General features: G+C 41.2%; 1 protein-coding gene across 6 annotated transcripts in view; it reads left to right on the top strand.

Moving 5' to 3' along the window:
• The first annotated feature begins 345 nt into the window (after positions 1–345).
• Gcfc2 (GC-rich sequence DNA-binding factor 2) overlaps positions 346–13,339 on the top strand; it is a 34,745-nt gene continuing 21,751 nt past the window's right edge. For 5 of the 6 annotated variants that reach the window (XR_004122085.1, XR_004122086.1, XM_031382241.1 and 2 more), the window contains exons 1-5: positions 346–626; positions 2,628–2,756; positions 6,932–7,156; positions 8,933–9,030; positions 10,926–11,041. Coding sequence is in view for 3 of the 6 variants with exons in the window: in XM_031382241.1 (XP_031238101.1) it covers positions 386–626; positions 2,628–2,756; positions 6,932–7,156; positions 8,933–9,030; positions 10,926–11,041 (809 nt within the window). In the remaining 3 variants the exon portion in view is untranslated. The remainder of the gene's footprint in view (positions 627–2,627; positions 2,757–6,931; positions 7,157–8,932; positions 9,031–10,925; positions 11,042–13,339) is intronic. The other variant, XR_004122087.1, reaches the window with a different exon arrangement.

The raw sequence follows: 13,339 nt of genomic DNA on the forward strand, positions 1-13,339 counted from the left end.
CTAATCCCGTCCCCAGATTTCAGCTCTCAGTCCCTCCTGTTAGATTCTCTTTAAGTCTTGTCCCCTAAGATAGTGATTGGATTTTGCTTACTCCTGCCCTTATCATTTATGCTTAATTTCATTGTTTATCCCTCCACTTCTGTCTGCTCTGGGTGGGATGTATAGGTACTCTCCAGGACCTCGAACGTAAGAAGCCCCGAGAATGTTTGGCCAGTAATTATCTGTCCCACTAAAAAGGAAGCTCAGCCAATTCCGCCGGTTCTGAGCACAAAACCCTGCAGCACCAGGCGGAAGTCTCACAAACGCGCATGCGCAACTCGAGGAGCGCGAATTGCGCAGGCGCCGAACACCTAGTCTTAAGAGACGCGCCAATCCAAGTTGGAACATGGCTCTCAGGCCTCAGAGGACTTTCAGGCGGCGCCAGGTCGAGTCCAGCGATAGCGATAGCGACGGCGCGAAGGAGCAGAGTGCCGAGGAGCCGGCGGAGTCAGGCCGGCCGTCTGCAGGCTGCCGAAAAGAGGGAGCGGAGCGGCCGCGCGGAGCCCGCAGCGCCCGGGGCCGAGGTCGAGTATGGGCGAGTTCTCGGCGCAGCCCGGGAGCTGCTTCCCGCGGGAACGCCGGCGCAGGTGACCGAGGGGTAGGAAGGGCTCTGTTCATCAGGCTTCCAGAGGCCTCTATGGCCCTCTGCACCCACGTTGCGCATTGCCCATGTTACTGGAAGCCTCCTGTAGATCTTGGCGGCACTTCTCAGTTTGCATCCTCAGGTGACCCACACCGACTAGAGTGCAGTACAGCCATTGATGTGCACAGTGAACCCAGGGTTTGGAACATTGTCCTTTTTAAAATCAGTCATCAGCAACAACAACAAAAAGTAGATTAAAAACAATGCAAAACGAGATGCTGTGACTGAGATTGGTGACACTGAGGACTGTCATGTGATCAAATAGAAATTCACTTGAGGGCTGGAGAGGCTAAGTCAGCAGTTAAGAGCACTGACTACTCTCTTAGAGGACCTGAGTTCCATGTGTAGGTGTGAAGCACCCGCATGGAGGCTCACAACCATCTTAAACTCCAGGAGATTGGAAGTTCTCTAAACCTGTCAGGCACCAGACACATAGTGTACCAGACACATAGTGTACATACACAGATGCATATAGGCAGAACACTCGTAGTCTGTTAGTCTTGAAGTCCTGGCTTTTCTCTCTACTATTTTGAGCCCCATTACAGCATATTAGTGATTTCTCATATATGAATACTTGTAAATGAAAAGTTGATATGCTTAATGGTGTACAAGATGCTTTGAAATATGTGTATACTTTGGGTTGTTTACATGGATCAAATTTATTTTCATGGTGGGAATACTTAAAATTCTCCAGCCACTCTCAAGTAGAACATACAATACCCTCATACTAACTGTGATCACGGTGCTGTACAATAGATACACTAAACTTATCCTTGTAAAATTTTTTAACCTTCGCTAACATATTCCCACATAAGCTCATATTAACTACCATTCTACTCTGTCTCTATGATTTCCTTCAAATTGTTTGGATTCTGTATATTAATGAGAGCTTAACACGTATGTCTTTCTGTGCCTAGCTTATAGCACTTAAAGTAATGTCTTCAAGGTTTGGGATCTTAGTGAATTCTTAGTCACTGCCAGGGGCCCAGCTCATCTAAAGACTGAATGGTCTTATTTGTATTTGTAACAAAGTGTGACAGTCATCGGTTCACCTTGAGTAAGTACCTTCTCTTCCCTTCTAGAGCTGTGGTTCTCAAATCACTTTTGCCTTTGAATTCTCTATTTAAAATAGAGGTCCCAAATAACCCATGTTTCCATAGATTATTTCTGTTTTGTTACCACTACCCTTAAGAAGATATGTATGTACTCAGTTCAGAATTTTAAAAATTAATAATTTGTATCACTTCATCAACAAACGTGAATGAAAGGGCTTTTTTCCCTTTCTTTGTGTGTGGTGAAGATTACAATGGCTATATACTAGCTGATGCTGCTGCCTTTGTACTGACGTGAGCGATTTTATCCACCACACTTGTGCCTTACTACAGTGCCAACCCAGAGAAAAGAACAAGTATTATGCATGTGTGTTATGATCAAAGTAGTTTTGACTGCACACATATCCTGATGAGATCTTGGGGGCTGCCAAGGGTAGCTAGAGACCACGCTTTCAGAATCACTGCCTTGGCTAGAGGCAGAGGCTCTCACTAACAGCAATGGCTGAGATGTGAGCGATGGCTTTATTCTTCCCATATTTTATTACGTGTTTTATAGATGAAATTTTATTATTGTGTATGTGCGTGTCCATGTGTGAATACAGTGACCAAAGAGACCAACTGTGTCAGATCCCCTGGAGCTGGAGTTACAAGTAGTTGTGAATCGCCTGACACAGGCGCTGGGAACCGGACTCATGTCTTCTGCAAGGACAATGTGTGTTCTTGACCTCTGAACCACCTCTCAACCTCTCCTATAAAATGTTTATTTGCACCAGTCTTTTTTTGAGCTTCATGTAGTCTTGAATTAAGAGGAAATCTTATAAATTGTATACGTTTATTTTGGTTATTGATTCAAATATTTTGACTCTTTCTTGCTTCTAATGGTGTCCTCTTAGAACACAGAACAGCTGATCTCTCAACGGATGAAGAGGAAGGAACACAGCCCTTGACAGAAAGTAAAGGTGATCAGAGTCCATCCTCTGATAGCTCATGCTCTCTGGAAGGAAAAGAACTTCCACCCATAGGTTGGTAAATCTTATAATTTTATGAAACTAACTTAATTAACTTCCTTCCTTTTTTTGTGACAAGGTCTTACTTTGTACCCCAGGCTGGTCTGGATTTCATTCTGTAGCCTAAACTGGCCTCAAACTCACCATCTGCTTCCTGAGCCTGTGATGTACCACATAACCAGCTCTAACATCAGTACCTTATACACCAGTAATTTTTATTGTTGCTAAAGCAGTAAGAAGTTGGCAACAAATAGGTCATTACTTACTAAATGATATAACTGAGATCAGACGGCTTATAAGTAGCCCAGACGAGGCTCAAGTCACCGAGTCTGCTCCACAGTGTGTACTGTGCTTGCTGGGTACTTCCACCTCAGAACTAGAAACTGGTAAGAATTTATCTTGACAGTGTTGCTGATACCAGATGTAGCATGTCTAAAGCCTGAAGGAGGACAGTATAATATGTGTAGGAAACTCATAGTGACTCGAAGTGGCTTTTTTAAAGAAAGATTGCTTAGTTCAGTTGTTAACTTAGCACATAACCACCTCTGGTCTAAATCTAGCCCAATGCTCATCAAAACTTTTTCAGATAATAATTACCTAAGTCTACTTTGGCATTACACCGGCAAAGTTGAGAAGTTATCATGGGCCTTACTTTATGGCCCATAAAGTCAAAAATGTTCCTCCAGCCTTTTAAATGTAATCAGGTGTTCATAACTTGTTTCCTGCTATCTAGACTCCTTTTTTTCAGGCTAGTGACACTTAGGACCCCTCTGAGAAAAGTAGTTCAGTTCCCAGCACCCATGTTGGGTTGCTTACAACCACTCATAAACTCCAGCTCCAGGAGAGTCTGGTGCTTCCGGCCTCCTCAGGACCAGCCCTCACATGCACAAATACATATTCATAATTAAAAATAATAAAATAAATCTTTTTAAAAATTGAGCTTAGTAATAAGCAAATATAGTCTAGGGTAGATTCTGGGTGTGGCACTGTCCAGTAGATTTTTTTGTTATGGTAGAAAAAATATCTGTATCTTCACCATGAGTACAATAGCCATGGGCCACAAGTAGCTGTCGAGCTGTTAAGATGCGGATACTGTAACTAAGAAACTCAGCCCATGTCTGACATCAGCCGTGTGAGAACTGTAGAGACGTGAGGGAATGGGCTGGGAGGCTCAGTCTTCCCTTCCCTGAAATTCCACATGTAATTCGGGAAAGGACTGCTTTCGGTGACACCAGCATCTCCCCCATGAGCCCTGTGCTTGTTGTGACTTGGTGTCTGAACCCACCAAGTCATGCAGGTGAGTCATTTCCAGTTCATGTGCTTCTTTCCAGTCCACTTGTGTGTTAGAGACTAATGAGGCCTTATAACCCCACCTCTACATTACAGTCCACTTGGAGGCTCTGCAAACAAACCATGCTCAGCTCCGATACCAAGCTTCCCAGGTATTTCTAGTGTATCCCTAGGGTTTCGATGTTCAAGTCTTGGATCCTGTGATGGATTTGGAACTTCAGTCTGCTTTAGATAACAATAACTGCACTTATTATCAAAGACATGTTGGCTTATCTTCCTTCCTTTACTCCACAATAGAATCATCACTCCAGATTAGGGAAGGTTCAGAGCTCTGCCTGGTCACTACTTAAGCTTCATCAGCAACATTTTTCTTTTCCAGTATTCATTTAGTTAAAGGATTCAGCAAATGATTTGATTTCTACTTCATTCATCCTGTTTTATTGTTGTTTCTGAGACATGGTCTTGCTAGCCTGAATGTCATTATGATGCCCAGGCTGGCCTTTAACTCTCATCAGTCTTCTTTCCTAAGCTACCTAATGCTAGGCTTGCAGGCATGTGGCCCATTAACACACATTTTATCACGATCTGTTAAATCCTTTAAGAGAATATAGGCACACCCATCCTTTTACCTCCTGATAATAATCTTTGACTAAATAGTAGTCCAGCTAGATGTGGAGATACCTATATGTAATTCCAGAAAATCACAAGTTCTAAGCCACCTTGACCTACATGAGTCCTTGTCTCAAAAGAAAAACAAATAATTGAGCTAGAGAGATGGCTTCTTGGGGGTAAAATGGTTGGCACTAAGCCCAAGGACCTGAGTTTGGTCCCTGGGACCCATGTGGTAGAAAGAAAGAACTGATTCCTACAAGTTGTCCTGACATCTACATTTGTACCACAGCGCTTGCATTGCCCCTGCTTTTAATTGAATAAACAAACAAACAAATATAATTAGACTTTTTGAAAGAAAAAACTAAGTAAATAAATACTATCTATTAAAAAGGAATTGAATATTTTTAAAGACTTAATTTTTATTCATGTGTATGTATGAGTACATGTGGCAGGTGCCCACAGAGTCCAGAAGAGAATGTCAGATACTATGGAGCTGGAGTTACAGGTAATGAGTGGTTAGCTGCCCAAGTGAGTACTGGTAACCAAGCTAGTTCTTGGGGAAATCATCAACCACTCTTACTTGGCAACCTACCTCTTCTCCTCCTTGCATTTATCTGTTTATTTATTTTCCTCACTTCTCTCTCTCCCTCTTTTTGTCCCTCTCCCTCTTCTTCCCCCTCTGTTTCTCTCCCCTCTGTGTGTGCAAATGCATGCATGCATAAATGTATATATAGAGATCAGAAGACAGCTTACATGACCTTTTCTCTTTCCCTCATGAGGATCCCAGGGGTCAAACTGAAGTCACCAAGCTCGGCAGCAAGTGCCTTTACCTACTGTGCCATTTCTCTGGCCCTGTGATTGTCTTGTTGTCGGTGAATATTTTTTGATCTTTAACAGTTGCCATGTATTGTTTCATGCTTGACACATTTTATTTTCTTTAGGACTGAGGTCACTGAATCTTGTCTAAAGACGGAGACTCCTAAAATCTCTCACTTTTTCTCCTGTGTTTTAAACATTAGAACCTTTGCACGTCTCATGTTTTCTATTTGCCTGATAGATATCTTGTATTTATGTCTCAAAAAGTGGGGGTCAGGATTAAGGTGTAGCTGAGCTAGTGAACTGAATCCTAGCTTTTATGAAGCCCTGGGTCTGGGTCCTCATTATCACAGAAACGAGTCATGGTAGTCCATGCCTGTGATCCCAGCACTGGGAAATGTAAAGAAAGAAGGAGGATCAGAAGTCCTAAGTCACTCTTGCCTACCTAGCTGCTGTCTGGAATACATGGCACTTAACATCTGTAATGTTTCAGATGCTGGAAGTGGTAGGAATCTCTCTTGCCATCTTATTTACACTGATATTTTCTTAAAACATTTTTTATAAGATATAAAGTTAATTATATGCATGAATTATAAGAATTAATGTCAGTGAATATATGCTACATAAATAAAAACAAAAAATAAAGCTGTATTAAAGTTGTCATTTAGGGGCAGAAGAGATGGCTTAGCAGTTAAGAGCACTGTTTGTTCTTCCAGAGGACCTGGGTTCGGTTCCCAGGACTTACATAGTAGCTTACAATTTTCTGTAACTTCAGTTCCAAGGCATCTGATGCCCTCTTCTGGCCTCTGTTGGCACCAGGTACACACCTGCATAGGCATACATGCAGGCAAAACGTGTGTGTGTGTGTGTGTGTGTGTGTGTGTGTGTAGACATATATATATTTATATATAAAATAAATCTATACTTCTCTCATTCCTTTCATGTGAGTCACACTAGAAAACCGTGCTCTGATGTAGGTGTGTGCTGTAGCTCTGACGTGGATATGTGTTGATGCTTTGTGTGGCTGTATGCTGTTACTCTGCATGGCTTCATGCTGTCCTCATCTGTGTCTCCCTTCTCTGTGTGTAGGTGCCCTCATGAGGAGGTGTTCTGGTGTGGCCTCTAAGTCAGGCTGCTGAATTTGCCTTCTTACTATAGTCTCACTGACTGCTCAGCTCTCTCATGTTCCTGTCTGACACAACTTCCAGAAGTGAGAGAGAGCAAAAGGCAATTCGGAATGGTGTCAGCGTATTTCCCGATAGTACTAGATGAGCTTCATTTCTCTAATGTGCTTTTTGTATCTATTATATTAATTTTCTCTCTTGACCAGAGTTTGAGCCATCCATCTATCATAGTCAGGGAAATCTGTGTAAATAGTGCCGTCTAAAAGCACGGTGCCTTTTGTTGCCTTGAATGCAAGCAGCATGCACTTTGCAGCAGTTTGGTTCCATTGTCTTCTTCATTTGTTTCAGTTAAGATCCCTGATGCAGCTTTTATTCAGGCAGCCCGCAGAAAACGGGAGTTGGCCAGGACCCCAGGGGACTATATTTCATTGGATGTAAGCTACCCATGCACCACTTCTGAGAGTAAGAGAAGCAATGAAGAGGATACAGAGAGTGATCCTGATGACCACGAAAAGAGAATACTGTTTACTCCAAAGCCTCAAACACTCCGACAAAGAATGGCTGAAGAAACATGTATGTGTTTAATTTATTTATCACTGTATAAAGATGATGATGTTTTCATTATAGTAGTGAGCTTTCCCTTTGCTCATAACCATGCTTTCCACTATTCCTCAAAAACTGATATCGGAGCTGGATGCAGCTCAGTGGGCAGAATCTTGCCTGGCAGGCACGAAGCCCTGTATTTTAGTCCTAGTACCATGTAAACCAGTTGTGATTACTCATTCCTGTAATCTTAGTACATAGTGAGAGCCTGTCTTACCCCCCGCCCTCCCAAAACACACACACACACACACACACACACACACACACATAGACACACAAAGTAGCACCAAGCTGAGTCCCCAACCACCCATGTTTTTAAAGTGTTGGTTGGTATTGATTGTTATTATTAATTTGGTCCATAATATCATGGCTTTTAAATGATATGATTCTATCTTATCATATTACCTCAGGATGTGTGTTGTGATGTTTACTAATGCTGGATCCTTTCCTTGATTTGTGACAGGTAAAAGAATTGTACAAACTTTTTTTTTTGAAATGTTGGAAATTATTATTACCAAGATTTTTTTTGTTAGTGTGAAAGGTTCTACAAAAATTTTAGGTATCATACATATGCTAAGATCTTCCCTACTATAATGAAACGTTCATTTTGCCAGGAATGCTTAAGTTGCAAAGAACTGTTCAGATTTCTCATTTGTAACATGTATGCTTTACCATAGTTTTCTGCAAAATAAAACTGGTTCCTTGTTCCCAGGAACTTTCATTTGTGTTTGAGACAGCGTCTCATGTATCTAGGCTAGTGTCAGACTTACCATGTAGCTAAAGATGACCTTGAACTTCTGGTCCTCTAGTCCCTACTTCCCAAGTACCAGGATTATATAGGCATGTGCAACTACTTGAGACTCACCAAGTCCTAGGAATTGAATTTAGGGCTTCATGCATGCTGGTTAAGCACTCTGCCAACTGCTACATCCTAGGCTTCCAGAAACTATTTTTAAATATTCAATTTTCAGGTATGAATTAAGTATTTTTTTCCTTTAAAAAAAATCACATTTGTTTAATTTAACTTTTATTGCACTTTTACTTATTTTGTGTGTGAGTTCACACATTATCTGTAAATGTGAGTGTTTAAGTAACCATGTTTAGTCAGCGTGCACATGTGTTAGTCCAGAGGACTAATTGCAGTAGTGGATTTTCTTCCATCATGAGTTATGGGTCCTAGGGAAAGGAACTCAGGTCATTAAGCCTGATGCCAGATGCCTTTAACCATTAGGCCATCTTACTAGCCCTATTTACCTATTTTGTGTTATGTGTGTAGGGATACACACATCCCACAATGTAAGCATGGAGGTCAGAGGACAACTTGTGGGAGTTGGATTTCTCCTTCTACCATGTGGGTTCTTCAGGGTTAAACTCAGGTTGTCAGGTTTGGTGGCAAATGTACTTGCTGAGCCATCTCAGGACCCCTTTAATGAAAAATCAAACCTTTCATTCTCCCTAGCCTCTTCCACATGGGAAAGCGGGTAGTTGAAAGGGAGTGCTGGCCCCGGAGTCCAGTGTTTCCTTTTGAGTTCTCATTGCAAAACTGTGCTTTCACCTGTTATTTTGCTCTGAGTTTGGTCTCATTTTTAAAATGAAAGTAATAGTGGTTCTCCCTCTCTGGATTATTATGAAGAGGAACAGCACGTAAAGTGCTACCAAGCCTGCATAAAATAACTCCCCAAATCCGAACACTGCCATCAGACTGGGGAAATACTGAGTTAATGTGTTAACTTCTGGTTTTAATAGCAATCAAGAATGAGGAAGCAAGTGAAGAGAGTCAGGAAGATGAAAACCAAGACATGTGGGAGCAGCAGCAGATGAGGAAAGCAGTCAGGATCGCAGAGGTTAGTGTTCTAGCCGTGAGCATCCTGAGCGCACTGGGGCAAATTACCACAGGCCCAGTGACTTTAGTTTTACGTTGAAAATTTTGTTAGTATGCTGGGGACACCCATGCCACAGTGCATGTTTGGAGGTCAGAGGACCACTTTATAGAGTTGTCAGTCTTCTCAATGACACAAATTCTGGAGATCAGACTCAGCTCTCCAGGCACACAAGTGCATGTCTGTGCCCATACATGCATGTAAATACACAATAAATTTATTTTAAGTAACCACACTGCTTACTAATAAGAAGTGTGCTTCTGTTGGTGCTGTATGACTTCTCCAACATTTATGGGACTCAGGTTGGACACTGAAGTCTAGTTTCTTTATTGATCTCATTAGTATATTTTCCCATTGCATCTGCCTAAAAGCCAGCTCCACAAATGTATGTTCATCAGAGGTCGCAGCTGTAGAGGCCGGGGAGACAGCTCAGTGGTTAAGAGCACTTGCTGCTCTTCTTGAGGACCTGGGTTAAATTCTTAGCACCCACATAATGGTTTCCAAATACCTAAAACTTAGTCCTAGGGGAACCGATGCCCTCTTCTGGCCTCTGTGAGCACCACATGCCCTTGGTGCACATACATACAGGTAAAACTGCCTTTGTCAGTGTTTTACCGCAGTGACTGAGAAGCAGATGAGGAGACCCTGTTTCTACCTAGGCACAAGTCATTTCAGTGGTTACCTAACATTTGTGAGAGTTGGCAAATCATGAACAAATTAAGTACTCTTATTTTCCTGATTGCAAATAAGAATCTTAATATTTAATTCTTTTCCTCCTCCTTTTCTTCACATGTACAATTTAGGGCTACTCCCTTGGAATAATTGCCAAGATAGCATCCCTAATCAAGGGAGGTCTTTGCTTCTTACATTTTACTGCTTTTCAAAAGAAACATCTCTCCATTTCTGTGAACACTGTTAGAAAAATCTCTCACTACAGTCTTGTCATCTTTGGGTGCAGATTTACTAGAACCTCTTGCTTATTTCATTTGCATCACTGCCCAGTGTGTGATGTCCTGTTGGAAGTCTGTCACTGTCTGATACTGTGGCTGCTCTAAAAGCTCACCACTGATTTGGTGGTAGTTTACTCTTAACAAAAAAACAGAATCAAAATATGAGCTGATCTGCACTTCTTCCAGAATCTCCGGAAGAGAATTCATGTTGGACTCTTGCGGGTTCTGTTGTTTCCTTGACTCCTTGTACTTCCCCATGTGCCTGCATTTCTCACTGCATCTTCACTGTGCCTCTCATGAGGATCCAAGTTACTGTGGGCCCTTTGTGCATAATCAGATCTGGTCCCACTCCCCAAAGCCTTCTCAGATGTATCTGTTGCCATGTAAGGCAACATTGATGTAAAGTGGTGGAAGTGTTATGAGGTTTCCATTAGCATGCAGCAGCCAGTTACAGGGATATACAGTCTGCTTGAGAGACAGCTGAGGAAAATCACTGCAGTAAGCTCTAGTGCCACAAGTCTCAGTGTAGTCCCAATGACACAGGAACACATTAGGCAGTCAGTTTTGTAAGAGAGTGGGCATATGGGGAGAGGGGAAGAAGAGTCTTCCCAGAAGTGATCTTCCAGTGTGCTCTTAAAAGATGTGCATGACTTAGAGAGTTGCAATCTGAAGGAATGAAGTGGGTTGTTTTTGTTTGTTTGTTTGTTTGTTTTTCTAGACAGGGTTTCTCTGGGTAGCCCTGGCTGTCCTGGAACTCACTCTGTAGACCAGGCTGGCCTTAAACTCACTCAGAAATCCACCTGCCTCTGCCTCCCAAGTGCTAGGATTAAAGGCTTGTGCCACCACCGCCCAGCTAAATGAAGTGTTTTTAAATAAGTAATTTTTCACTTTTTTTTTTTCTTTTTTTAGGGACAAAATATAGACCTTTCCCACAGCAGTAAGTCCCAAACCCTGAAGAAGTTTGATACTTCCATTTCATTTCCACCAGTAAATTTGGAAATTATAAAGAAACAATTAAATAATAGGTGAGTAATGCTGATTTTGTAATTTACATTTATCTTAGTGGTTAGTAGTAAAAAAATTATGTTATTTCAGTTTTTAAACATTAATATTAAACGGCTATTTAAATATGACTACAGGCATTTTTCTATACTGCTGGATTTTGTTTTTAGAGACATGGTCTCAGTTTGTCCCAGCTGGCCTGGAATCCCTATCCTCTGGGTTCCTAAGTTACAGGGACCTCTGCTTCAACCATGTCTCACCATGCTTACCGTCTGCAGTATTAAATAGACACATGTCATGTTTGTCCTGTAGTTAACTGATTGTAATTATTTCTCAGTTCTAAGTCTCGCCTACGTGTTGCTATAGTAGTGAACACGTTGCTTTGTTGTGGCTTTTTGTTTTCTGAGGTCAGTTCTTTTTCTACAGTCCAGGCCAGCCTCAGACTTAACTGTGTAGCTGTGGCTGGTTTGGAATTCATGACCCTTCTACTTGGCCTTCCTATTGCAGGTGTGTGTGTGACTGTATTATTGGCTTTTTGTGTGCGTGCATGTGGGGTTTTTTTTTTGGTTTTTCTGTTTTGGCGTGTGTTTGTTTCTTTTGTTTTGTTTAGTTTTTGAGACAGGGTTTCTCTGTGTAGCCCTGGCTGTCCTGAAACTCACTCTGTAGACCAGGATGGCTTCAAATTCAAATCCACCTGCCTCTGCCTCCCAAGTGCTGGCATTAAAGGTGTGCGCCACCACACCCAGTTTTTTGTTTGTGTGTTTGTTTTTTGTTTTAATACATTAGCAGGAGAAATTCTCCATGACCGAGAGTTTGCTTTGATGACTTGGCATGGTGTCTTCCTATTTGGTACTGCTAAGTGCTCCAGGCAAACAGTAATTACCTAATGACTGTGCATCTTCTAAAAGGAAGGCCTGGCCTGGCGGGAGCTGAGCATCTACTGTCTGCCGGTCCCTGTGTTTATGAAATAGTAGGTGTGGTAGTCAAGGTTTGATTTGCCTATATGACACTTTGTTACCAGGGGTGCATTCGATTATGCTGCCTTTTAAAGAACATCTTCATATTTTTTCCAAGGTGTATGTGCACACACATGCATGGCACAACTTCATGGAGTTGGTTCTCTCCTTCCATCTTTATGTGAGGTCTGGAGATCGAATCTAGGGCATCAGGCTGTGCATTATCCCTGAGCCATCTCACTAGCTCAACATGTGTTTTGTGTACATTTGAAAATAGGTTCAAATTTTCCTATATCATAAGTCAGTTTTAAAGTAGTTCAATTCCAGGAGGGGGGAAAGAACAGGGGTTTGTTTTTGTTGGTTTTTTTTTTTTTTTTTTTTTTTTTTTTTTTTTTTTTTTTTTTTTTGGAGGGGAAACTGGGAAAGGAGATATCGTATGACATGTAAATAAAGAAAAATCTAATAAAAAAATAATTCAATTCCTTAATCCTATTACAGAATATGTCACTGTAGTTGTTTGATTAAATGAGAACATTTTTATAGAAAAGTCACTTTATAATATTATGAGATAACTATTTGAAATCTTCAGGTAGACCAGCACTTAGTGTCTGTATTCTGTGGAGTTGGCTGACTCCAGCCTGCCCTGTGTTTGTAAATGAAGTTTTATTGGAACACAGCTCTGCCTGCGTGTTTAGTGCTTCCTGTTGGTGATACAGCACAGAGCTGAGTAGCTGCAAGAGCAATTATGTAGCTACAAGCTGAGGCTGTTTACTGTCTTGACCTCCTGAGTGAGGGTTCTGAAATGGGGATGTTGAGTGGAATTACTTCAACAGATTCAGCATTATTCCTGAAGTACATTCATTACCATTTACTGGCATTTTAATTAGCTTTCCTTAAAATAAAACAGAATTAAAGCTGTTACATCTAGAATTGTTTATAAGCCAGAACCCATATGGTGTTTCTTGAGGGACTGTGTTTGAGAGAATTATCTTCAGAGTGAGAATTACAAAGACAGTGGGTCATGTAGATTAGTGTTTGAAATCCTCTGATCTAAGTAACTGCTACTTTTAACTTTATTCTATTTTCAACTTGGTTCTTTATTTTAAAAGGAAAATACATTTTAAATGTTTTTGGTTTTGTTTTTTAATAAACAAGTATAAAATGGTACCAAAAAGAAGGTTGGCTCTCTGAAGGAAACAGTTTGCCACCAGTTTTTTATATTTTCTCCTAGAAATTGTCTAATGTGTGTATCTTATAGAAGTACATAGTATTTTATATTGCCCCACTTTTTGCGAAAAGCCGTTCTATAACCTGTGTATGCCTGCCTTTTCACATAATATAATGCTTACAAAATACTGCTATAGC

Source organism: Mastomys coucha, unplaced genomic scaffold (genome assembly GCF_008632895.1).
Source record: "Mastomys coucha isolate ucsf_1 unplaced genomic scaffold, UCSF_Mcou_1 pScaffold20, whole genome shotgun sequence".
In the NCBI taxonomy this organism is placed as follows: Eukaryota; Metazoa; Chordata; class Mammalia; order Rodentia; family Muridae; genus Mastomys; species Mastomys coucha.